The following is a 27,032-nucleotide window of genomic DNA, read 5'->3' as shown; positions in this document are numbered from 1 at the left end:
TCTTAATAGAAAAGAATTTAGTGAAGGGTCAATTTACAGAGGTGAGGGCAAGGTTGTTGTGGGAAGCCACTGCACATGATTTTGTATAGCTCCAAACTTCAGGCCATCTCTCCTTCTGACAAAGTGGACATTAAATGTACTGCCTGAAATTCTGCCCACTGAGAGGTCTTCCCTTCACCACTGTCTTTCAGGGCCACACCTGAATGTAAGCAACTGTCTACTTTTGACTGATGCCAGCATACCTTAGAGACCCATCTGAAAATCAAGACCATACACTTCCTCTCTCTGTTAACTGTTTATAGAAAACTTCTCCATGAAGGCGTAAGTATAATCAGAAGAAGAAGCAGAAAACAATAAAAGTAGGAATCTGAGTCACCTCCCCACACTTTTACTCATGCCTTCTGAAATTTCTAAGGCCTGGTCTCAAATGTACAATGTTCCTTTGAAGTGGAACGCTGGCCATGCACATCCAACTATATGACTTGCTATAGATAACACCCTAGGTTGTGTGGTCACTGGGTGATCTATAGTCTGAGTTTTAAACCAGGGCCCAGTGGCAAATCAGGACTGATTTTCAAAGAGTAAATAATCGTTAGCAGAAGAGGTATGTCCTTACTCCAACACCCTAAGGGTCTTTCCTGTAATGCTCCTTCTGGGGTTCCTGTCGCACCCTTCTCTGCCACAGACAATCTGAAATTCCCTGGATTTGTGAGTCATAAGGCCCAAGTAGACAGGCAACTTTTCCCCAGAGCCTAGACCTGCTGCAGACCCCTTCCTTGCTCTGGGCCTCATTCAAAACTGTCAGCTTGGGGCTTCCCTGGTGGCGCAGTGGTTGAGAGTCCGCCTGCCGATGCAGGGGACACGGGTTCGTGCCCCGGTCCGGGAAGATCCCACATGCCGCGGAGCGGCTAGTCCCGCGAGCCATGGCCGCTGAGCCTGCGCATCCAGAGCCTGTGCTCCGCAACGGGAGAAGCCACAACAGTGAGAGGCCCGTGTACTGCAAAAAAAAAAAAAAAAAAAAAAAAACTGTCAGCTTTATGCCATATCCAATAAATATTTTGCTGTACTACACCTAACTATGATGTATGTTGCCTCCAAAATCCAAACAGCTCTTTAAGCATTGTGCCTCTTCACGGTAAATGTGCAACATTCCCCAGATCACTGGTTTTCAGCTTCTCCCTACCTCTAATCGCCTAGAAATTTTACCTATGTTGCAGGATCCTGAATTTTTGGAAGATTTCTTTCTCTCCCTCTGACATACATAGGTCTTACTGAGGCATTTAGGGCGACTGCTATTTCTTGTGCGCCAGTAAACATAATGTCATCAGTTTAAAGGACTGCTTCGATATTCTGTGAGATATCCAGATTATCTTATGATAATCAGAGCAGGAAAGCTGATAATATCCCTGAGGTAAAACAGTGAAGGTGTATTTCTGTCATTATAGAAAACGAATGGATTTCAATGGTCTTTAAGTGACAGCTACAGAAAGAAGGCACGTGTTAGATTATTAGCTGTAATATGCTGTACCAAGGGCTGAAGCATCTTTAAGTCTTTGAAGGTGCTCTATTCTATGCACATCCTCTAGCAACAAAGCATTGCTTTAAGTTTACTATTGTAGGGGGGAACATGGTGGGGCAGGCACAGTTCAAAGGACTTCCACTTGGCCCTTCCTACCATAATTTTCCTCACTCCATGGTCAAGGAACCAGTGTGGAGACCTTGCTAATTACTAAGTATAGTTATTCCCACTATGCATTCTGAAACTAGAGAAATAACCACTGGATAGGTCTTACAGATTCACTGTGAGATGGACCTGAACCAAGATCCTTCTATCACCTGAACTCCATAAACCCTTACTCTGACTAGTGGACCACAGTGGGGTTTTGGGTCCCCAAGACTAGTATTAACATGAGACAGTATCTAATAATCCCCCAAAGATCTGAATGTTTTCTGTTCACCATTCATATTCACCCTGGCAAACGGCTACGGATCTCTCTAGGGAAGGCTTAGAGAAGTGATTCTCGAATTTTAGCATACATCAAAATCACCAGAAAGGCTTGTTAAAATACAGATTGCTAGGCCATTCCCAGAGTTTCTGATTCAATGGAGTTGAGGCAGAGCCCAAGAATTTGCATTTCTGCCAAGTTCTCAGCTGATGCTGATGCTGCTGGTCCAGGGACCACACTTTGAGGACAACTGACTAGAAGAAAGATATATAGAGTCCACCTGTGAAAAGACTCAAGCCTTCCCACCCACCCCCACCATCCAGTCAAGGGGCTTCAGGTCTGGGGAACTGATCTAAGTCAAAGAAATGGGTAAAACACTGTAAATCCCCAATACAATTTGAATCAAGTTTCTCCCTACCAGGCCTAGACATTTTACACTTATATGGGTCAGTAAGTTGTCCATCTATTTCATTCCTAGGAAAACTATGATCAATTAGCTACCACCACAGATCCTTATGGACAAAGCACAATGATTACCACTTGTCCCTGGAGCTTATTTAATAATTTCATTCATCTTATTGCTCAGAAGGTGAGCATCTAGACTCTACCACTCAAAGATTCCATTATTCTCCTTGAAATGAGATTGCCCAGTCCCAAGAGAACATCTCCCATCCTCATCTCCTGCCTACTAAAGAAACCACTACAGGGCTTCCCTGGTGATGCAGTGGTTAAGAATCCACCTGCCAATGCAGGGGACACGGGTTCGAGCCCTGGTCTGGGAAGATCCCACATGCCGCAGAGCAACTAAGTCCATGCGCCACAACTACTGAGCCTGTGCTCTAGAGCCCGCGAGCCACAACTACTGAAGCCCACGTGCCTAGAGCTCGTGCTCCACAGCAAGAGAAGCCACCGCAACGAGAAGCTCCCGCACCTCAACGAAGAGCAGCCCCCGCTCGCCGCAACTAGAGAAAGCCCGCACGCAGCAACGAAGACCCAACACAGTCAAAAATAAATTTTAAAAAAATAATAAATTTATTTTAAAAAAAAAGAAACCACTACAGTGCTTTTCATAGTTAGTGTTCTCATCACCAGTGCTTTTCTTATGGCCTTGGAGAAGGAATTATCTTCCTGGACCCTTCAGAGTTAGTGGTTGCACATAAGAGGGGCCTCCAACATTCCCATCTCTGTAACCTTTGCATTCTTTCCTCTGTTTTGCTACTCAAGGTATATTCTGAGGACCAGCAGCATCAGCATCACTTACAACTTTGTTAGAAACACAACATCTTGGACTTCACCCAGACTTACTTAATCAGAATCTGCAGTTTAATAAGACCTCCCAGTGAATCATATGCACCTCAAATTCTGAGGAAGACTGTTCTACAATATGCCAGTGAGGTTCTAGCACCCCAGCCTCACTGATCATAGGCCACTGTTGAGTCCAGGCTTCCAGTAACCAACTCAACAGATTATTAACACCATTCCCAGGTGCTCAGCTAATACAGTAATACCCAAATCCTGGATAAGGGCATACATATCAACAAATTTGTCCACACTGGTCCCCGAGATTCTCCCAATACGGTTGACAAGTTCTTGCAACTCCTTCAGTGTACACGCTATTGTTCTTGGAGCATACCTTGTACATTCCCATCCAGGCTATGTTAGAATCAAACTCGCACTATGGGCCTGGAGGCTATGAAGGGTGGTGAGGGTGGATCCTGAAGAGGACCCCTGCATGCCTTTTGCCAGGGAGTTATTAAAAATATTTTTTAATGGATGGGAAGGCTGGATCATTCATGGTTTGCAGGGGGAGGAGTGTTCTTCTGCCAGCAAGGAAGGTTTAAGGGAATTAAAAGGTCCAAAATTCTCAGCTTTGTTCATCTCTGCCTAAATGTCCCCATCCCAAGTCTCAGAGTCCTTCTCCTTCCCAAGAGTGCGCTTATTCTAATATTAGGAATATGGTGGGGTTGTGCATTTATCCGGTGTTGCAACTCTACCACACATACAATCGGTTTTGGGGTTTGAGCCATATCTGCCATGTGGCTATGGATCACATAAATTAAAGATGACTTAAGAATTCCATAGTGAAGGGGGATAAATTAGGAGGAGAGGGATAAATTAGGAGCTTGGGATTAACAGATACACACTACTACGTATAGAATGAATAAACAACAAGGACTTACTGTAGAGCACAGGGAACTATATTCAATACCTTGTAATAACCTATAATGGAAAAGAATCTGAAAAAGAATAGATACATAGATATACATGTAACTGAATCACTTTGCCGTACACCAGAAACTAACACAACATTGTAAATCAACTGTACTTCAATTAAAAAAAATTCCATAGAAGTTGTCTGAATCTCTACCCATAACTTGAATTAGAATTTCATGTTCTTTTTTTTTTTTAACCTTTACTGGGTTTTTTTTTTATTTATTTTTTTTTTTACATCTTTGTTGGAGTATAATTGCTTTACAATGGTGTGTTAGTTTCTGCTTTATAACAAAGTGAATCAGTTATAGAATTTCATGTTCTTAAACTTTTCTTTTTCTTCTGTAATTGTGCCAGCACAATCAGAAACAGGCAGCCCACCCAACCATATATGTAAGACCCTTTGAAATCACCATTTGCGGCCATAGCAATTAAGTACCTGAGGCATTTTATCTCCTAATGTCTTTCCCTCCATCAGCATCCCACACTGCACCTCACTTAGTGATAGTCTTAAGTGATGGTGATGCTTCTTCATGTTCTGGATTTACTCGTGTCCTCTTTCCCCATGCAAGGAAGTTTGTGCGCTCAGCAAATATATGAGCAACACAATCCCAGGATCCCATTTTGGAAATCTATTTCCTGGGATGTCTTCTGGTACCATTTACTGTATCAGTTAGGATCCTGGCAGGAAACAGATGGCACACTCAAAAAAAGTCTAACCAGAAAGATTTTAATAAAGGAGCTATTTAAGAGGTGGGGGTCAAGATTAAGGAACCAACAAGGAAGAGTGAGGCACTCAGGGTTCAGCAATAGTGGGAAACCATTACCATACCAAGGCCTGAAGGGGTCAGAGGAAGGAACAGTGTTTTGGGAGCCTCAGAGATAAACCCACGGAGAGGAGGCAGCCCAAAAGAAGCTAACTGTAGTTCAGTGGTTCTCAAACTTCAGCATGTATCAGAGTCATCAAGGGTGTGTTAAATACGGATTGCTCCAGTAGGTCTGGAGTAGGACCTGAGAATTTACATTTCTAACAAGCTCCCAGGTGATGCTGATGCTGCTGTCCGAAGACCACTCTTTTTTTTTAATTAATTTTTTTTTTTTTTTGGCTGCGTTGGGTCTTCGTTGCTGCACGTGGGTTTTTCTCTAGTTGCAGTGTGCAGGGGCTACTCTTCGTTGCAGCACATGGGCTTCTCATTGCGGTGGCTTCTCTCGTTGCGGAGCACGGGCCCTAGGTGCGCGGGCTTCAGTAGTTGTGGCATGTGGGCTCAGTAGTTGTGGCTCGTGGGCTCTAGAGCACAGGCTCAGTAGTTGTGGCATACGGCCTTAGTTGCTCCACAGCATGTGGGATCTTGCCGGACCAGGGCTCAAACCCATGTTCCCTGCATTGGCAGGCGGATTCTTAACCACTGCACCACCAGGGAAGCCCCCAAAGACCACTCTTTAAGAACAACTGCCACAGAGTAAATTATTCACTGTCAGAACTATAGCAAGATGAAGGATTTGGAGAATTAATACCCCAACCTCTCTCTCCTACCACTTATATCCTGCTGCTGTCTCCCATGGCCAAGCCCAAACAGAAGCTAAAGGATAAGGGATCCTGAGTAATACTGTCTGTAGAGGTCACTCTTCTAGAGAACAGAGCAGGGCAGAGAAGAGTGGAGAATGGACGGGGGTGGGGCAACAGAGAATAATCAGAACCACCATAAAGACAAGGATCCATGGAAAGATGGAGAGATAGATGCACTGACAGACATCTGAATAAAAGGATAGAATAATAATAATGGTTAATATTGAGTGTTCATTGTGTACCAGCCTCTAAACTAAGGGTTTTGCTCAGATTACCTCATTTAATCCTAAGAATTAAAAGCTATTACCATTCCTCTTTTACAGATAAGGACACTAAGACACAGAAACCAGATACTTTGCACATGGTCACACAGCTAGCAAGTAATGTAATCTAAATCCCAACCTAGGCATGCTATGTGTAGAGCCTCAGTCCCCTGTGCTGTTGTGTGATCAGTGGCAGACAGGCAGTGTGGGATGGTAGGAAAGAGTGTAAATCTTAAAGATGCCTCAGTTCAAGACACTTATTTCCTTTGTGACCTTGTGCTCTGAGCCTCATTCCTTATGTGTTAAAAGAGATAATAATATGATAATAATAAAAACTACTTTCTAGGGCTTCCCTGGTAGAGCAGTGGTTAGGAATCTGCCTGCCAATGCAGGGGACAAGGGTTTGAGCCCTGGACCTGGAAGATCCCACATGCCGCGGAGCAACTAAGCCCATGCGCCACGACTACTGAACCTGTGCTCTAGAGCCTGCAAGCCACAAGTACGGAAGCCCGCGCACCTATGCTCCGCAACAAGAGAAGCCTCCATAATGAGAAGCCCGCGCGCAGCAACAAAGACCCAATGCAGCCAAAAATAAATAAATCTATTAAAAAAAAAAAACTACTTCCTAGTTTTTTGGGGAAAGTTAAGCAAGGTAACAGTGGTCAAGTCCTTGGTATGAAGTCTAGCACCTAGTAAACATCAGAAATACTATTACTACTATTATTATTAATGGATGGAAAGGAAAATAAGCCAGAAACTTATGAGTGAAACACTCTCCCATCCAAAAGAGGGTTCAGAGCTTGGGTAGGGATGGGTGAATGGGTGTCCCACATATTAATTTCTCTTCTGAGGACTTCTGATCTATCTCCAGTTTTTCTCATAAAGATGGGAAATCACTTGTCCCCACCCCCATCTGTCTATTCCTTGGAATTTGGGGATTTGTGTGAATATGAGCTGGCCAGCCCCCTCTCCTTAGAAATCCCCTCTTGGTTTCCAGGATCCAGAGGAAGGGAAAGATGAAGGGAGTTATGCCAGGCCAGGCTCCCTCCAGCTGTTCTGTTGACCCAGGTGTTGGGCATATGAAAATGGTAACTCAAGAAAGGGACAGTGCTGCTGAGTCAGGAGGTTGAATCCCAGAGGTCTGAGATGTGGGAAGAGGTGGTGGGCCTCCTTCCAAGGAACATTCCTTCTCAACTCTGCTTGTCTCAAGGGAGAGACTGGTTCCCAGACCATGGATGGGCAGGCACTGTAATGACCTGGGGAGGCTACCCCAGGCTCCATGGTTGTTCTGAGGGCACCAGGGAGTCTTCTTCATCACCACCAGCACCAGAGAGAAGAACCACAGAGAAGAGAGTGAGGATAAGGGATAAACCTAGGGAAAGGCACGCAGCTCCTCACTCAGACCCCTCCATCCCAACCATCATCTAGAGGCCAGCCCTGTGGCTGATGACACAAATGCCACCAGGGAGGTGATAGTGCAGACTCTCTCTCTGGAGCTGACAGCACAAGGTCCCCTTCTCTTGGCCAGACTGCAGGCTGCTTAGGTTCTTAGAGCTGAAACCAAGGAAAGCAGAAGAGAAGAAAAGAGGGAGGGCAGGGTCAGTTTCCATCAGAAAGAGGGGGGCAGAGGGGAATCCACAGAACGGACTTGGAGGGGAATTTCTGAGCAGAGAAAGTGAAAGTTCCGGGCCATAAATGGGTGGAAGGGACAGCTTCCTCCAGCTTCATCCACTCTCGCATTCCCAGACCCCTTCACACACCGCACTTCTCGGCACTCTCACCCACTCCCAGCCAGGCCTCGGCTTCACACAGACTCTGCCCAGATTCACTCACGCTCACAGCTTGCTGGCAGTCAGTCTCCGCTCATCCTCCATGGCATCCCATGCAGCTGCACTACTAGCCCTCAGCCTGCTGATTCTCTGGACCTCCCCTGGTAAGGCTGAGGGGAGGCTTCGGGTGGGGGGCAAGTAACAGGGGTGTCTAGGGCTCAGACTGCTTGACGCTGGACGTGAGGGACTCTGTGAGTTAGGATTGCATGTTTCAGTGAACCTGGGTTGTGCCCCGTGTGTGTGCCTGTGAGTGGCGGTGTACCTGGGTCCCTGAATTCCCATGTGTATCTGTCTCTTGGTGTATCCAGGGCCTATGACTACCCCCCTCTCTTCAGGCTCTATTTCCTGCTGCCTCAGTTTCACAGGCGGGAGAGAACAGTATATACTTTCTTAAGGTGGAGAGAATGGGAGACACTGGTCTAAGAAGGGTCAAAAAATTTAACAACTCCTAAGTTCTGCTAATGCCCCCCTCCTGTTACCCACCCCACCCCCTTCCCTACCCCACATCCTTCCCCCAACTGACACTGTAACCAGCGTGAACTCTCCATTTGTGGGGAAGTTGAAAGGACTTGGGAAAGAAGTTGGGGTGATCAGCAGGAGGGCATTTGTGGGGCTCAGGACAGCGGTCGTTTGCCGAACTGCTTAGAAGTGCTTCAATATATTTAGCGAATATCAATCAGGTCTAGCTGCCGCCACACACAGACAGGCATCCTTAATGCCAGTGAGGGCTGTGGCCTCCGTTCCTCAGTGTCCCTGTGTCCTGACACTAATCCTACCCCAGCTCTGGGAGATGCCAACGACGCTGAAGACTGCTGCCTGTCTGTGGCCCGGCGCCCCATCCCTGGATTCCTGGTGCGAGCCTATCGCTACCTGCTCATCAACAATGGCTGCAGTGTGTCTGCTGTTGTGTGAGTTGCGGGACAAGCCTGACTAACCTCACCTCCTCCATCAGCCCCTGGGGAAACCCACCCCCACCTTCTTATCTCTCTTCTCTTTGCCAAGCCCAACCTCTGCAAGGAAGCCCCTGAAACAGGTTCCTAGGTGTGGTCCCCAGCCGCTACCCCTCACACCAGGGTCTGCCAGGAAGCTGGGTTCCAGGGCTCTATTTTCTCTGACCTCTGACCTCTGTCTCCAGGTTCACCACACTGAGAGGTCACCAGCTCTGTGCACCCCTAGACCAGCCCTGGGTGGGCCGCATCATCCGGAGACTGCAGAAGAACTCAGCCAAGGCAAGCCTGGCCCTCCCCAGCCCTGCCTCCTCCCTGCAAGCCCCTGTCCAAGACCCCAGCCCATGACTTTGCCTCTCCTTCCTCCCCCAGGGAAAGCGCTACAGCAGGTAGCCCATGATAGCCCCAGAGGGAGCCCTGTGTCTGAGGGAAAGAATGTGAATCACTGAAGCCCTGGGGAACCAAGGACCAGAAGGGAGGACCAGGCCTCCTGCTCCCCTGCCCCAGACCTGACCCAGCTGGGGCGGGGCAGGAGTGTGAGTGTGAGTGTGAGTGTGGATGAGTGTGGTGGAAGCACAACTTCTCCATGCCCAGACTGCAGTGTTTCCAATAAAGCCCAGCTGGTACCCACAAATCCGTCTGTCTGCTGTCTGTTTGCTGTCTGTCCAGGAGGACTGTGATAGGAAGGGGGAGGTGGGATGGCCGGGTTAGTTTCCACCCTGCAGCCCAAGCAACGTCCTCATTGACCTCCACCTAATATGCTGTGTTCTCAGGATCAGCTCCCACGATCAGGGCCCCACCTCACGTCTCCTCACAGCCCTATCACACTCCACGGCTCAGCAACACTAAACCTGTGCCCGTCCCCTGAATGACCCAAACTCTCTCAGGCCTCTGAGTTTTTGCCCTCCAGGACAGGTGCTCAAGCATCCAGGTGTCTCAGGGATCTGGTGTCACTGGGGGCGGGGAAGGGAGTTGTTGGGAACCAGCTCTCATGGCTGGAGGAGGGCCAGGAGGCCCAACTCTGTTGCTTGGGGAGAAAGAACCCATCCACCCAAGCCATTCCCTCTGTCTGGAACACTCTTCTCTCTCTTCTGCCTGCCTGGCTTCCCATCTGGGTCTGGAGGACTCCTCCTCCAGGAAGCCTTCCCTGACTGCACACTGGGTTAGGCAGCCTCCCTCCCTCCCAAGCTCCCAGAGCCCTCTGCTCCTCTCCTCTTGCAGCACTCAAGATGCTGAGTTATAATTGTTAGTTTGTCAGCCTTCCTGAACAGGGATCTTGTCTATTTTGGTTTCCACTGTCTCCCTGGCATGATGTACACGGCTTGGCACAAGGTAGTCACTCAATAAATATTTGTCTTGAGAGCAGATAAATATGTAAGAAAAGGGTCAGCAGCCAGAGATGAGGGCCCATCTGTCCATATAGAATCTGACCTCCAGTCCAGCCCTCTTCTCTCACCCAGTCACTCTGGGCCAGGTCCAGCCCCATCTGGGTCCACGTGGCAATCCTGGAGCCATGCTTCTCAGGGATACTGACAGACAGACCTGGGAGCCAGAGGTCAGAGTGGGAGAGGAAGGAAAAAGGAACAGCCAGAGAGCTGGGGAGATTCAGCATGGGGGGACCCCCACCACCTCATAGCCACATGGGCTCCAGGGCCAAGGCAACACTGAGACCAGAGGAGTCACAGGGAAGGAGTCTCAGCTCTGGGAGACAAAAGCCCTCGACTCTTGGAACATCTCACAAGACTGCTCTGGGAGGAATGAACTCCTCGTGCCCGGGAAGTCCTCTGGGAAAGCTGGCTGGTTGCCCAACTATGGCCCCTAAGGGCCTGTCCAGCTGGGAGCAGCAAGTCTGTGCCCCTGGGGTTGGGATGACAGCTAGTACACCAGACTGAGCATCCTCACCTGGGAACAGGGGCCACCACTACACCATATACCTTATCTGGTAACAAAAGCAGGCCTGGGCAGGCTTGGGCAAACTTGGAAGGGAAGCAGCAGTGAGGGGTTGTGCCAGCCCCTCCTCACTGAGCTGAGAGCATAGCAGCTTCTTCCTCACCTCTGCTCCTAGGACGAGGTGTCCAGAACCTCAGATAAATCAGGTCTTGGAGTCACAGGAGTGGGTGGAATGGGGAAAGTTTGCAAGAACAACTGGTATAGCCAGGAAATTTGGCTCTGCTACCTGGGGGAAATTACCCATCCATTCATGCATGCATGCAGCCATCCATCTAGCTGTCTCTGATCCATTAGACCTCCACCCATCCATCCACCCACCCCCCACCAACTCATCCATCCATTAAGTCAGCCAACCATGGAGTTCCAGAGGTCACAGCTGTGGACACTCTTTGGACATATGCCCTGCACCGCAGCAGGCAGAGGACAAACACAGGTGTGAGGAGGGGGTACATCCCCTCAAATCCTTCTGGGTCCCCAGTGAAACCAAGCAAAGTTCAGCCTGCCACAGAGGCAGAGACAAACTCACCCTCTGGACACTTGCAGAAACACACAGATGGAGTAAAGAAGGTGAGGGTGGGAGCACTGAGGAGGTGCTACCAGGAGAGAGGCACCTGGACACCACCTCCCTGACACTGCCACAGGTGGGGGGGGGGGGGCAGGGATGCAGGAACAGGTCATGAGCTCAATGCCCGGTCCCCAATCCCCCAATCCTGTTTCTGCCCCTGACTGTGCAACTCTGGGGAAGTCCCTTCCTCACTGCCCCCTCCAAGACCTTACTTTCCCCATCTGTCAGGTAGGGGATAGGGGGCTTCACTTTTAAGAGCCCCTCCAAACAAAGACTTAATTCTTAAATCTTTGGATCTTAGGCTAACCCTCCCCAGCATTCACACAGTCTCCCCAAAGTCATGCACATTCAGAAAGGTCCCCACTCGGACTTCCCTGGTGGCGCAGTGGTTAAGAATCCGCCTGCCAATGCAGGGGACACGGGTTTGAACCCTGGTCCGGGAAGATCCCACATGCCGTGGAGCAACTAAGCCTGTGTGCCACAACTACTGAGCCTGCGCTCTAGAGCCCGTGAGCCACAACTACTGAGTCCACATGCCACACTACTGAAGCCCGCACACCTAGAGCCCTTGCTCCGCAACAAAGAAAAGCCACCGCAATGAGAAGCCCTCGCACCGCAACGAAGAGTAGCCCCCGCTCGCCACAACTAGAGAAAGCCCGCATGCAGCAAAGAAGACCCAACGCAGCCAAAACTAAATAAATAAATTTATTTAAAAAATAGAAAGAAAGGAAAGTCTTCACTTCCCGGGGCCCCAGGGACCACCCTCTGGGAATAAAGGGGAAGCTGAGGTTCAGGAAGAAAGAAAATAATCTAGGTGCTGGTGAAGTGGCTGGAACAGCCCCCTGCTGGACCCTGAAGGCCTGGAGGGTGAAGAATTTCGAAGAAGCCTGAGCCCTCCCCACCTCTTCTCCAGCCAGTGCCTTTCCTCCCAGCTTTCTCCTTCCCTGTTTTTCCCACCCCCAGCCACCAACCCTCCCAGACACTCGGTCTTTTTCCCTTACCTCCCTGCCAGACACAGGAGGGCTTAGCCCAGCAACCTGTGACTTGTCCTGATCCACTTAAACATTCTCAGCACTCTGATTTCATCTAATCAACACCTGCCCTGTTTCACTATGATTCACTGACAAGTGTTGAGTCTTTATTTCAAGTTCTGACGGGCCTGCCTACCTGACAATGATGAAGCTGCCCGCTCTCTGAGGGCTGGGGTGGACTCCTAGCTCCCTAACCAGGATATGGGGGCCTTGCTGCCTGCCTCTAAGTAGACACCTTCCTCTCTCGGGCACACGGCACTTGCTACAGGTCTAAGGCAGGCAGCTGAGTGACACTTCCCTACCTGAAGTCCTGTGGTCCCATTAGCCAACATCTCCCTAAAGGGACCTGACATCCCTACTTAGAGAGCTTCCAGCCTTTTTGTCCACCCCTATGGCAGACAAAAAGCTTCCTATCCACGGGGGAATTCCCTGATGGTCCAGTGGTTAGGACTTGGTGCTTTCACTGCCGGGACCCCAATTCAATCCCTGGCTGGGGAACTGAGATCACACAAGCCTCTCAGCCCAAAAAAAAAAAAAGGCTCCCTGATAGAGTTCCCAGGGAACTGCCAACATTGCTCTGCCCAGGGCCTGGCACAGAACAAGGCCTAGTACACATCTGAGTAACAGAAAATGGAATTGAACATGACCCTTTCCCACGATTACCCCACCACCGCTCACACCTGGAGCACATCCAGTTCTCGGGATGGGGGCTCTCTCAGTTACATGGCTAAGTGTTTGGTCAGAGCCAGCTCCATACGGTTTTGATCAGATTTTCATCATCTCATGTTCAATTTCTCGGCAAGCCTCCACGACATACCCCCTTCTCCGGCCTCCGGGAAACTCAGAAACAGCCAGAAAACCTTGGGAATAAGAGCTTCACAAGGGAGCAGGACTCCCAAGTGGGGAGTTTCCTCCAAGAGGCCCTCTGTCAGAAGAAACAGGCACTTTTCTGGTCAGAGAACTTTCGTGATGCCTCCTGAGGCTTTGTCCACGTGGGAGGGCTTGGCTCTGTAGTACTAGCTATATCACCACTAGTGCTTACTAGGTGCTGGGCACTGCTTTAAGCACTATTATCATTCCTGTGTTGCAGCTGAGGAAACTGAGGTGCAGAGGTTAAATAACTTACCCAGGCTGGATGGCCGGTAAAGTGGCAGAGCTGGGGCTCCTGGCTGGGCAGACGGGCTCCAGAATCTGACTCTTAGCTACCGCACATACCACCTCTCTGAGTTGATCCACCTCCTAAATGAAAATGGGAAATAGTACAGCAGGTGCAGGTCTGAGGAAGTGGCCCTCAGAGAACAGGGAAAACCGTTCCTTTGAGGTGCTGACCATGTGCAGGCTCCAAGCTGAGTCCTTTATGTGCATTATCATTGCATCCTCAAACAACCCTGCGAGGTGGGGATCACTAGTCCCATTCTATGTATGAGGAAATGGAGGCACAGAGAGGTAGAGTGATCTCCCAAGTCCACGCAGCTGGTGAGTGGCAAAGCTGAGACTGCAGCCCGTCTGCCTGACGGGTAGCACTTAGGCTGAGGGCTGGGGGCTGGGATGTCCAGATGAGGTAGAAAGGCTTGGCTTCCTAGGAAGAGCTGGGGAAAAAACAAGAGAAGAAGCTGAAGGTCTCAGGCAGGACCCCAGTGCTTGAGCTCAGACACAGATATGCCCCTTGGAGGCCTCCTGGGCCGGCCTCTCCAGCAGAAGGGGAGCCTGCTTCCCCAGAGCCTCCAGGAGGAAGTGGGCACAGGTTCTCAAGGTCTGCTCAGGCCTCAGTTTTTCCAGGAGTGGAGCAGTGGAGAAAGGGCTCAGCCTACAACTATGCCCACCTTCTTACCTCCATTCCCAGGGGAAGAGCAAAGGCCAGGACCTGGTAATGTTGAAAGGAAAGGAGGAATGGAGGGCAGGGTTGGGATCTGGAGGGCAGGGATAGGGGAAGGACTAGGGGTCTGTGGGCGAGACTTCTGGAAGGACTGGGCCTCTCAGGGGGCCTCTGAGCCAGCCTGGCTGGGGCCCCTGCAGGGCAGAGCTTCTGAGGACTGCAAGCGTCGGATCAGATCCTGAAGGACCTGCTTCTGAGGGCTGCTTCCATCTCCTGAGGGGCCAAGCATGGGGTGGAACCTCTGAGGATCAGAGTAGATGGGGGAGTCAGACCTCCCAGCCCACTTCTATTCCTAGGACCTTTGAGTCTTCCATGGCTCCGGAGGGGAAGCATAAGACCTGAGCTGCCCTGGGCTCCAACCCGGCCGAAGTAGGATGGCTGTAACCCCAGCAGCTTCGACACTGCCCTATCAGACAACAGGACCCACCCCCCACCCACCACCCCCCAGAGTTCTGGATCTCAAAATCGCACTCACTGGAAATCTGGACCCATTACCATCAAAACCACAATCACCTTGCCGACCTCATACCTGTCAGACCATCACTTCAAGGATCCTCCCCCAAGAGGAAGACACCCCTTCCTACCAGGGACCCAACACTGTAAAGCTCTCCATCAATTCAGGAATCCTGGCAGGACATCCCATCACCTATTGGCGTCCCCACTGCTGACAGGAGCCCCATTCATGTCAAGGTCCCCCCATTACTATCAGGCCACCATTCCTCTTGGGAAATCCTATCACTGTCAGGAACACCCAAGCCCATCAGGCAGGACAGCAGCGATGCACCACTCCAGGAACACCGTTTTCCATGTAGTCTATGTAAATGGCACCTCTTGGCATGGCAGCCCTAAGTGTCAGAGCATCTGTTAACACAGGGTCCCCAGTGGTCTTAGGGCTGCCATGACATAGAGTCCCAGCCCTGGCAAACCCTTGTGTTTAAAGTGACGCTACATCACTGTCTGGAACCCAGAAATAGTTATTCACGCCAGGCACTGTTCTGGGTGCTGACGGTACAATAGTAAGCGAGACAGATATCTTCTTGGGATTCAGGGAGCTGAATGTAATCCTTTGGGGATTCTACGATGGAAGGCAACATCTACTCGTAAGTAAGACTAATATAATAAGAAATTCCTCAAACACAGAAAGGGGTTAAGACTGTGGGCAGTGAAAAAAAAGATAAATACCTTGATAATCCACCCTACGGCTGTCCAACATCAACATGCATCCTTCTTACCAAACCCTAGACTTAACATTTTAAGGGTGTCACCTAACATAAGATCACTTTTGTTTATACAACCAAAAAGATTCACTGCTCCCCAAAAAGAGACTCTTCAGAGCCTTAGCAATTACCACACCTGTCTTTGCTTGGGCTGCCATAATAAAATACCATGGACTGAGTGGCTTAAACAACAGAAATTTATTTTCTCACAGTTCTGGAGGTTAGATGTTCAACATCAAGGTGCCGGCATGGTAGGTTTCTATTGAGAGCTCTCTTCCTGGCATGTAGATGACCACCTTCTTACTAGGTCCTCACATGGCAGAGATCTCTCTCTCCCTTCCTCTTCATTGAAGGCCACAGTCCTATAAGACTAGAGCCCTACCCTTATGATCTCATTTAACCTAAATTACTTCCTAAATACCCTATCTCTAGATATAGTCACATTGAGGGTTAGGGCTTCAACATATGAATTCTAGGGGACACAGTTCAGCCCATAGCAAAAGCCAAATCTAAATCCAAGAACTCAGAATGACATCCATTCCTCCTCTAGTTTTGCTGTAATCTCATCTCTCTATTCTACAACACCTGGTGACCACCAGCAGCACACCTGATTGGTCAGGATAGGTTGGGTGAGGCTGCAAGAACAAATGACACCTAAATCTGAGTGGCTGAACACAACAAAATTCTGTGCTGCACACATACCAAGCCTGCTGTGAGTCTAGGCAATCTCTAGCACAGCTGTACTCCATGTGGTGGCTCAACATTCCAGGCTGCTTTGATCTCTTGGCATGTTCTTTCATCTCAACACATGTTTCCGTGCTGACTCCAGCCTGGCAAGACAGCAAGGGGAACCCTTCCTTAAATGCTTCTATCCACAAATGGCACATGCATTTCATTGGCCAAAGTGGGTCATACCTCCATGCCTAACTTCAAGGGAGCAACTGCCAGGAGGAGAAGCAAACCAGAATCTTGGTGAGTAGTAGTAATATTACCACAACAACCTATATTCAAGAATGGAATAAAGGAGGATGAAAGAAAAGAGGAGTCAGTTAAAGAAATGGGGACATTTCAGAGCCAGGAAGGAAATATGAATAAAAGTTGTAGTCAGTAGCTCTGAAACTAGTCCTGGGGCTTAACTAGAATTTATTACTTCTTTCTTATATTAGTTTTCTATTGCTGTGTAACAAATCACCACAAATTCAGCAGCTTCGAACAACCCAAATTTATTATCTCACAGTTTCCGTGGGTCAACAATCTGGGTACAGGTTAACTGGGTCCTCTGCTCAGGGCCTCACCAGGCTAATCTCAGATGTCAGCCAGGCTGCCATCTCATCTCAGGCTCTGAGTCCTCTTCCAAATTCACTGGGTGTTGACAGTTGTGGTTTTAGGACTGAAGCCCTGAGTTCCTAGAGCTGCCTGCATCTCCCTGCTCCATGGCCCTCTTCACAACATGGCAGTTTGCTTCTCCAAGGGCAACATGAGAGCATCTGCTGCTGCTGTTTATTTCTTAGCCCTAGACACTTTTTTAAAGGGCTCACCCACCTGATTAGGTCAGGCCCACCCAGGGTAATCTCCCTTTTGACTAACTCAAAGTCAACTGATTTTGAGTCCTTAATTACATCTGCAAAGCCCCTTCATTTTTGCCATAGAGCATAACCTAACCACATCACTGATATCCCATCATATTCACAGGCCAAGAGGCCAAGGGGATCCCCTCAAAGCGAGGAGATTATACAGGACATGCACACCATGAGGGAGGAATCTTAAATTCTGTTTGCCACACTTCCTCTATGATTCATTCCCTTTACCTCCAACTGGCACTTCAGCTGGTTGACATTCTATGCCTGCTAAGGGACCCAAACCTCATGCCCAGGGAATACTGGTCCCTGGTGGTCCTGCCTGATTAAGGTTACAGGGGTCTTCCATGAACTTTGACCACTGAGCATGGCATCACCAGGAGGTATCCCAAGTACCCCAGGGATTACCCCCACATACATAGCTTCTCACACCACTTGCCTTCTGCTGCCTCACACACATCAGGATTAATCACAAAGCCCTGTCCCTCCTGAACCTCTGTGCTTGATGTTCATTCCACCTGGAATGTCCTACCTCCTGCCTCACCCATCCTCAAGGCTCTGCAGAGCTCCCTGTTACATGTAGCTTCCCTTGCCTTCCCTCTGGCCCCCCTACCCCCCAGGCTCATCACCAGCGACACAGGTCACCTTCTGCTTGGTTTCAGAGGCCCTTGTTTCCTGCATGTCTCCTGAGAAAGCTCAGTCCAGGCCCAGAAACCCTGGGGCCCAGAGTGGCCCAAACTGCAGAAAATGAAGGAGAGGGGATGTTCAGGAAATCCTGGCAGTGGCTGAGGCAGTCCTTCAAGCTGCTGAGGGCAGGAGGCAGAGAAGGAGGGTGTACTGTTGCTCAAGACTTCCCCCAATCCTGATGTCCAGTCACCTCCAGAAGTGCTGTGCAATATCCTACCCACACTTGGACTAAAGGGACAAGCTCTGCCCTGCAGGCTGGGCCGGGACCCTCTGGATATGGACAGAGGGTTTGGAGAAGGATTTGCGGGGTGAAGCAGACCCCCTCCTAGGATCAGGGACTTTCAGAAGCTGAGTCATCAGGCTTCTTGCCCATTTCCAGCTCCTTTCTGGAATAAGAGAGCCCAGGCTCCTCAGACCAGAGCTCCACTTCCACAGGCCACACAACCCATTTTTTTCTAGACACTAGATGCCCTCTGCAGGCCCCATGAGGTTGGAGCACAGGCCAGGAGCCTCGCATCCCCTTTCCCTATGCACTGGATGCCCCCTGCAGGCCTTGTGAGGTTGAGAGCCACAATGGGATGGATTAAACAGAACACACATATACACACAAACACAAAAGTGGGGACACCCTTACCCACACACATACAGCCATACCCACACACACACACACAGGCATATAATCAAACACAGTGCCAATCACTCACATCTACCAAGGACACACCACAGACATTTAAGCATATAATCACAGTACGGACACAAGGGGACATATAGACACACATACACAATTACACACAAACCGTCATGGGCACACAGACACAAAGACACACATGGACACAATCTTTCCTCCTAGAGAAGAGTATTTTTTTGGAAGAAATATGTTAAAAAGCCACCTGGGGAACAGGGTAATATCATGAATGGTGGACTTAATAAAAGAAGGTACCTAAACTGCCTCTCAGTCTAATGGGGTCTGTTGACTAGAGAGCCTTTTGTTTTGCTGGGCACTGGAGTGGTTACAGTTGTGGAACAGTACGGAGAAGAGTTGGGGTAGAGCTACTAAAAAGAGAAATTTGGAGTTTGCAAGAGCTTAATCTATATAACTCGTATGAAAGCGCATTCTTAGAAGTTGGGCTCCTGAACTCAGAAAGCCAGGTTGAACTATCCTCACTGCATCCCAGGACACCCTAAAAAGAGACAGCCCCCCTGATGCTGGTAATATATGGGAGGTGATGAATGAGAAAAGGGGATGGACCTAACTACCACTGAATGCACCCACTGTGAGTCAGGCACATGGACTACCTCACAAGATACATATTATTCCCATTTTACAGATCCCGTTCCCTCGACTGTCCAGGGTTCTAAAACCGGATTCAAATACAAGAGTTTGAGTATAAAAACCCTGTTGTTTCCACTACATTAGTAATGGCAAATGCAAGGAATATAAGTTTCCATTCCCTACTCATGTTCCCAACAATGACAGAACGTATGTGTCTTCCCCACTGATCCAGATCAGTGATTGGCAAACTATGGCCCAGCCAGCCTGCTGCCTGTTTTTGTAAATAAAACTTTATTGGAATATAGCCATGCCTGTTCATTTACATATTGTCTATGGCTGCTTTGGGGCTATAACAGCAAAGCTAAGAAGTGACTACAGAGACAGTATGGCCTACAAAACCTTATTTATTAGCTGAACATTTAACAAAAATTTTGCTAACCTCTGATCCAAACCCAGCCTCAAATTGGAGTTGGCAAGTCTGCTTGCCTTTGGTGTCTTAGCATTGAAGGATGGTCAGATAAATAAATAACTGGGATGGATGGATAGATGGATGGATTGAACCAACAGATGGGCAGACATATATGGGTAGTATATCAGAGTTTTGCTCCAAATATGTACCAATGTTCTGCCATTTATAAGCGATGAAACATTGGGTAAATTAATCTTTCTGGATCTTAGTTTCCTCATCTGTAAAATGGGGATAATAATACAATGATCATTATCTAGGGCTCTTTCTATTGCAAATGACAAAAACCTAACTTAAAGTAGCTTAAGCAAAAAGTTAAATTTGTCATATCACATAACTAGATCAAGATTTGGTCTACTTCAGCACTGGTTGGACCCAGGGATGCAAATGATGTTATCTCCATCTTTTAACTTGACTTCTCTCTAATTCTTTTTATGTGGAGGCCTCATTCCTGTTATAGACAGGTGATCTTCTAGCAGCAGAAAATATGGCCACTGGAAGCCTCAAGTCCACATTTGTATAGTGAGTGATCCAAAACAGAGGACCTCTTTCTCCTAACATCAAAGCTCATGAAAAGCTTTGAACTGTGCTTGTGACACATACTCAGTTCTTCAATATATTACAGTGGCCAGGGAATGGAGTACTCTGATCAGATCACTATGGTGAACACAGCCACCAAGACTACGTGAAGTGAGAGAGAAATTCCCTAAAGGAACCAGGAAAAGGAGTATAAAAAAGTGTCTGCATGAACAAAAGCATCACTCACAGCATTCTACTTCATAGATTTGTCATGAGAAAATGATTTTAGAGCATTTAGCATGGTGCATGGCACTTAAGTATCAACAAATGTTCATTATTACCATAACTGATAAATAGATGAATGGATGCATTAAATAGACAGCTAATGGTTAAACATACAGATGAATAAATGAAGAAGAAGGTGTGAAAAGATAGATGAAAGGAAAGATGGGAAAATGGACTGATGAAGAGACAAAGATGGGGAGACATATGGACACATGGATGGACGGATCGATCAGTTGATAAATGGATGGATGATGGAAAGAAAAGGCAGACAAAAAAGGGCTCACAGTTAAGTTTGTCATATCATATGCTCTAGGGCTGGGAATGGGAAACAGAATAGCGCTCCACAATTGGTGTCTCCTGAGGGGTCTCCTCCTCTGGTCTCTGTCTCTTGGGTCCCTCTCATCAGGTGGGGGAAACACTTGCTCCCCTCCCTCATCTCTAGTTTCCTTGTGTCCCTGTGAGTTAACCAGCCCCTCTCCTCAGAAATCCCCTCTCAATTCCCAGGATAGGGAAGGCATGGCAGAAGGGGGTGTTTTAAGCCAGGTTCCCCTCATGCTATCGATAATTCTCTGACTCAGTTTTGGGCACAGGAAAATAATGTGGGAGAGGGACAGTACTGGCTGGGCCAGGAGGGTGAAGCCCTAGAGTCCTGAGATGTGCGATATGGGAGCTGGACCTGCTTCCAAAGAACTTTCCCTTTAGCCCTGCTTGTCGAAGAGAGGAGTAGGTCTCAGATGATGGATGTGTAGTCACTGTGATAGGCCTAGGGAGACCTGGGAGGAGATCTTCTCCAGCCTTACCCTGCTACCTGTGATTGTCCTCAGGGAATCTGGGGGACCAGCTGGGTCCCATCTTTCCCACTCCAGTAGTCTTAGGACCACAGAGAAGAGGTGGGAGTAAGGAGAAACCTGGGAAAGAGGGAGGTCCCCTCCACCTTGCTCTGACCTCTAATCCTGAACCAAGCTCTGACCCCTAGCCTTAAAACTGATGTTCAAATGCCTTCAAGAGGACGACACTGCAAACCTTCCCCTAACAGGGACAATGCAACTCCCTTCCCTTGTCCAAAATGTTGAGCGCTGAGGTTCTCAGAGCTAAAGACAAAGAGCGGGAAGTGGGGACAGGGAGACTACTGAGGAGTTATGAAAGGGAAAAAATGTTCTAGATAGATGGAGACAGTGGGGAGTGCACTCAGTGGAAAGGTATTCGGCTACCAACTCATGTACTGCAATTCAATTCAGACACTAACAACCCAGAGCTAGTGTTAGACTTCACAGGTTTAAGGGCACAGTCCCAACAAGCCTGCCCCCACTTGAGATGCCAGTCACAAGTGGGGTCCCCAGGCCACCTGCATTTCTGCCTAACTAGCTACAAGTCCAGAGGTCTTCAAACCCCCCTCAGGTCCAATAGTTCACTAGAATGACTCACAGAACTCAGAAGTGCTATACTGACAACTACTTTTTTGTTTGTTTTTTTTTTTTTTTTGCTGTACATGGGCCTCTCACTGTCGTGGCCTCTCCCGTTGTGGAGCACAGGCTCCGGACACGCAGACTCCGGACGCGCAGGCTCCGGACACACAGGCTCAGCAGCCATGGCTCACGGGCCCAGCCGCTCCGCGGCATGTGGTACTTTCCCGGACCGGGGCACGAACCTGTGTCCCCTGCATCGGCAGGCGGACTCTCAACCACTGGGCCACCAGGGAAACCCTGACAACTAGTTTTTTATAAAGTATATATATCAGGAACATCCAAATGAAAAGACACACAAGGAGAGTCTCAGCGCAGAGCTCCCATGCTCTCTCTCCATGGAGACACAGAGGGCATGTCACCCTCCCAGTACATCAATGTGTTCACCAACCAGGAAGTTCCATGAGCTTTGGTGTCCAGAGTTTTTACTGAGATTTCATACATAGGCATGAATGAATTGTTGGCAACATGACTCGATCTCCTCTGATGGACTGGCTCAAAGCCCCAATTCTGCAATGATATGGTTGGTCTTTCTGCTGACCAGGCCTCATCCCAAGTCACCTCATCTCTTAGCATCAACTCAGGTGTGACCCAAAGGGCTCATAGATAACAAAGACACGCGTATTACTTGAGATATTCCAAAGATTTAGAGTCTCCCTCTCAGGAACAGGGACAAAAGCCAAATTCTTTAGTATACAACAGACAGAGCCCTGCATCTGAGTGAAGGGATGTGAATTACTGAAGCCCTGGGGACCAGGCCTCCTGTTCCCGTGCACCAGACTTGACCCAGCTGCAGCAGGGCAGGAGTGTCACTGTGAGAGTGAGTGTGAGGGTGAGTGCGGTGGAAGCACAGCTTCTCCATGCCCAGACTGCAATGCTTCCCACTGGCATCCATGGATCTGTCTGTCACCTGTCTGTATGTAGCCCAGGCAGGGGAAGATAGGTATGAGAGGGGAAAAGCGTGTGGGATGGTGGGAAGAGGATAGGTGAATCTGTTCTCCACACTTCAGCCTGAGGGAACTTTTACTTCACTCATTTCTGGTCATTCTCTCCCATACCGTCCAGCCACAAGGCTCCCTTCCCCCCTCCCCAGACCAAATAGGGCAGCTATTTCCAACCTCCCACACCGGGTTAATTGCTCTTTCTTGGCTTTACCAAAGCACCCTCTACTGCCCCCAGCCAGTCAGTTTCGTCTATTGTAGTGATCTTATTGTCTCTTTTGATTGCCCTCACCCCTCCAACCTAGATGACAAGCTCTCTGAGGGCAGAATCTGTGCCTGTCTTCTCTGCTGTATCCTCATGCCCAAGCACATCACCCAGCACATAGTAGTCACTCGATAAATATTTGTTGATTAGTGACTGCAGGAACAAAAATCGCAAGAAAGGAGGTCTCAGCTCAGAGAGGAAGGGCTGTGACCCTCTAACTATGAAGTGACTTGGCCAAGGCCACTCAGCCAACAAGTATTCCCATAGCCTGGCCTGTCTAGACTGGGCCCTCTCTGGAGCCCTATTCCTCCTCTGCCCAGAATCATAAAAATAGAATGGGGCAAACAAGAAAGGCAATTGTCAGAGCAGAAGCCAAGAAGACAGAGAGGAGAGGGGATGGCAAAAGAGTACTGGAAGCGTCCCAAAGCTCTTTTCTTGCTGCCTGGTACTGAGGTCTCCGTCTTCCCAAGGTGGAGCTCCGAAATCTGACTCCGCCCTTATAAAAGAGGGTCCGTGCCCTGCCTCTTAGAAATAAGCCCTGACTCCACCCCTTTATTGATAGGCTCTGGCTCCACCTTCTGGACTATGCCTCCTCTGAAGAAATGCCCTGGCTCCGCCCCTTCCGGGTAATAGGCAAGCCCCACCCCTAGTGCGTGACGGTGTCCTTGTGACGTAACGTACCGGCCTGTTTCCGGGGTGGAGCCAGGGAGGGTGGGCGTTTAGGCTGCGTCGACCCCTCAGCCCCCCTCCAGGTGACCCCAATCCCCGAAAATCCTCACCCGGGGCCCCAAATATCCCAGCCCCATGACCTCGAAGGCCTTTGGCTCTAACCCCCTAAATGCCCCATGCCCCCGAGGTGCCCGACCTCCCAATCCCTTAACGTCTAGTGCCTCCCAAATCTTCAATCCTACCCTGTCCCGATGTGGCAACTGAGTCTTCCCGGGGGCACCTGTCTCATATTACCCGAGAACAAGTCAGACTGGTCCAGAGAATGACAGAGAAGGGGATCCGGGATTGGGGAATCCTTGATCCAATCATGCCGCTCCCCAGGAGACGTTCGGAACCCAGGACATGTCGGGATTGAGGAGATACGAGGTGGCGCTGGAGGCTGAGGAGGAGTGAGTGGAGGCGGGGTTCTGCGGAGGAGGAACCTAGCCGCTCCGGGGTGGTGGGGGAGGGGCGGGGAGGGCGCGAGGTTTCTGGGGCGGGAGAAGCGGGAGGGGTGGGGCCTCTTAGGGGGCGTGGGCTGGAGGAACCGCCTCTAAAAGACGGGGCGGAGCCTTCCACGAGAGGGGCGAGGCGTCCAAGGGGCGGAGTCGGTGGGGTCAGCCCCGCCCCGCCCCGCCCGGCTCTGCCTTCTCTTTGCAGGATCTACTGGGGCTGTTTCTACTTTTTCCCCTGGCTGCGCATGTGGCGAAGGGAGCGGAGGTGAGGGGGCTGCGATACCGCGGACCCGCCCGGGGCATGGACGAGGCTCAGTCCGGGAGAACCGATCGCGGGGAAGCCGGGAGCCCCCGCCCCGCCTCATGCCTGTGTCGGGTCGCCCCACAGCTCAGCGCACCCTCGGGAGCAGAAGCTGGAGCCTCTGCGGGGCCTAATGAGCTGTCTGTCAAGTGGACTGGGCACTGCTCCCCAGCGCTCCGGTCGCAGCCTCCCCCGCCGCACCCCCGCTGCCACTGCCCAGCCAGCTGGTGCATTAAAGATTTAAACCAAAGCCATCGTCCTGCCCTCCTGATTCTGCCGCCGCTGCCGCCATTCGGGCTGGGAGCCCCTCTCCACGCCGGCTGTTTCCGTATTGACAGGGCCTCTGTCCTTGATAGGGTGTCCGTCCGTGTCCAGGCTCCCATTATTCCTAAGGGTCTCTCATCAGGGTCAGGCCTCCCCTTACTACCAGTGATTGCCTTCCACCACCTAAGCCCCCCGCCCCACCACACACACACTCATCTCTATGAGTGGTCTGTATGGAGGGAGCTAAATAATCCTGGCTTTATCTTCCTCCCAGCCTTGTCCCCACATCCATAAATCCTCACAATCCCAGCTCTCTGTTTCCACCTTCCTCCTAGACAGGACTTTGCCAGGTGCCTGAAGAATCTTCTCCTGGGAGTGGATCTAAAATATTTTAAGCCCATAGTTGTAGGAAGTAGGCTGTGAGAGGAGGGAAAGATTCCTAGAAGCTGCTACCCTCGGCCTGCCATAGGGGAATGACTTAGAACTGTTGGAGGTCTTTCCTACAGTTAACACCCCAGCTTCTGGCTCCTCCAGTTGGATCCCAAGTTTAAAGATACTTGGCATCAGGGACTTCCCTGATGGTCCAGTGGATAAGACTCCATGCTCCCACTTCGGGGGGCATGGGTTCGATCCCTGGTTGGGGAATTAAGATCCCGCATGCCGCACAGCGCAGCCAAAAAAAAAAAACAAAGGTACATAGATACTTGGCATCAGCCCCCCGAAGTGTAACCTCCCTAGGAGAACCCAAGGGCCACTGCTCCCTACCTTTCCTTTCGGTCTTGTCACCGAGTTGGGCTGAAACCCACTAGTTCCTGAAGTGATGAAGGGTCAGGGACTCCTAGTGGGTCTGCTTTCAGTTAGGGACTGGCCCCAGCACCAGGGAGGGCACCACAGAATGAAGTTAAAGGGACTGCCCAGTTTGTGGGTGGGGTCAGAGCTAACTTCCAGCCTGGTGCTGACCCTGCCATAGCAGGTTGTAGCTGGGAAAAAGACTTGGCCCGGGCTTCCCTGGTGGCGCAGTGGTTGAGAGTCTGCCTGCCGATGCAGGGGACACGGGTTCATGCCCCGGTCCAGGAAGATCCCACATGCCGCAGAGCGGCTGGGCCCGTGATCCATGGCCGCTGAGCCTGCGCGTCCGGAGCCTGTGCTCCGCCACGGGAGAGGCCACAACAGTGAGAGGCCCGCATACCTCAAAAAAAAAAAAAAAAAAAAAAGAGACTTGGCCCTATCTTTGGAGAAGCCAAAGGGGAGAGATGGGTGCATACCTGGAAGAATTTGTTTCTTCCTTCCCAGGCCTCTGGATTGACTGGTCCAGAAAAGACTCCAAAGTGTGTGACAGCCAGCCAGCTGAAGATTTGTGACAAGATGATGGTGCCTCAGTGGGTGCACCCGAGCTCTGGGGTACAAGTCCAGACTGGAGGGTGGGTGAGAGACCCTAAGGCCTCTGGTACTAGAAATTCAAGATGAGTGACCTCTGGGCTGTGGCCACCTTCAAGAATGGACCCAGGCTCTTGAGGCATTTCCTCACAATGTCTACATTGAGAACCCTGACAAAAGAGTACCCTGTCCAGCCCTGGGCCTACACCTCAGAATCCCTCAAGATACTCAGATTTCCTGAGTATCCACAAGACAAGCTCCAGGGAAGGAGCCCCCAAGCCTTACCCTGGACAGGAGCGGGAGAAGCTCGAGTCGTTCAGCCTGGGAGGGGGATTAGTCCCTACTCTCCGAGCTTAGGGTCGCTCCTGATTGTTGCAGCCGCCCTGCAGCAGAAAGATGCCCAGGGAGGTGTGAGTCCCCATCCCAAGAGTAGGCCTGCCCCATAGAGGGTAGCTGGTGACAGAGCAGAAGGTTGTAGAAGGTACCCCTGCAACAACCAGATAAGGGCTGGATTACTGGGTGATGATCAGTTTATGTGTAAAATATAGAGCAGGACAGGAGGGTTCAAATCTCCAGACCAGGAGTGGGAAATTCTTCAGGGTGCCAGGGGCAGTAAACTTAGCAGCTTGCCCCCACCCTAGGCTGTCCCCAGCTTCCTGGAAAGGACAGGAGGAGGAAGATAAGGAATAGTTTTGCATTGGGTGGGGATGGGGGTGGCTAGGGGAAGAGGGGGTGAGGGCTGGATATGGGATTTAAAAAGAAGGGACAGGAAGGTAAAGGGAGGTCGGGGCTTTAGCAAGAGGATGGGATGCAGAGGGTGTAGGGGTTGGGGAGGGGGGGGTTTCTTCCAGGCCCACAATAGAGAGAAACTGGCATTTGAATAGAACAAAGGAGAGGTAACTGAGCTCTTGAATCTTATGTCTCAATAAGCCAGGGGCTGGAAACCCCAGGTCCCTGCTGGTAAGAGGCTGGCATGTCTGGGACAGGACTAGGCAAAAACAGGAACGTAAGATTGCTTGGGTCTCTTACCTGTTGGACAGCAGCAACCT

The 27,032-nt window shown here is 50.0% G+C and overlaps 2 protein-coding genes and 1 long non-coding RNA gene across 6 annotated transcripts; 2 read left to right on the top strand and 1 right to left on the bottom strand.

Annotated features, from left to right (window-relative positions):
- On the bottom strand, positions 1-23,980 carry LOC132427455 (uncharacterized). 3 transcript variants are annotated; one of them, XR_009519912.1, is made up of 5 exons: positions 23,842-23,949; positions 16,105-16,232; positions 13,639-13,898; positions 13,436-13,548; positions 1-997 (listed from the first exon to the last, which is right to left on the bottom strand). It is a non-coding gene; the product is annotated as an uncharacterized lncRNA (long non-coding RNA). The 3 variants fall into 3 exon arrangements; XR_009519913.1 differs by lacking the exon at positions 16,105-16,232 and having other exon boundaries at positions 23,842-23,980; XR_009519914.1 differs by lacking the exon at positions 16,105-16,232 and having other exon boundaries at positions 23,790-23,949.
- On the top strand, positions 6,785-9,397 carry CCL19 (C-C motif chemokine ligand 19). 2 transcript variants are annotated; one of them, XM_060014929.1, is made up of 4 exons: positions 6,785-7,920; positions 8,598-8,724; positions 8,952-9,045; positions 9,136-9,397. In XM_060014929.1, exons 1-4 carry the CDS (start codon positions 7,683-7,685, stop codon positions 9,154-9,156), a joined length of 480 nt encoding a protein of 159 aa, XP_059870912.1. In that variant the 5' UTR covers positions 6,785-7,682; the 3' UTR covers positions 9,157-9,397. The 2 variants fall into 2 exon arrangements, with proteins under 2 accessions (XP_059870912.1, XP_059870911.1); XM_060014928.1 differs by lacking the exon at positions 9,136-9,397 and having other exon boundaries at positions 8,952-9,111.
- LOC132427453 (uncharacterized) lies at positions 21,706-24,587 on the top strand. The gene is made up of 4 exons (XM_060014932.1): positions 21,706-23,630; positions 23,929-23,996; positions 24,247-24,306; positions 24,430-24,587. Exons 2-4 carry the CDS (start codon positions 23,950-23,952, stop codon positions 24,584-24,586), a joined length of 264 nt encoding a protein of 87 aa, XP_059870915.1. The 5' UTR covers positions 21,706-23,630; positions 23,929-23,949; the 3' UTR covers position 24,587.
- Positions 24,588-27,032: the final 2,445 nt, after the last annotated feature.

This window comes from Delphinus delphis, chromosome 6 (genome assembly GCF_949987515.2).
Source record: "Delphinus delphis chromosome 6, mDelDel1.2, whole genome shotgun sequence".
NCBI classification, from domain to species: Eukaryota; Metazoa; Chordata; class Mammalia; order Artiodactyla; family Delphinidae; genus Delphinus; species Delphinus delphis.
This window is presented reverse-complemented; position numbering and strand designations above follow the sequence as displayed.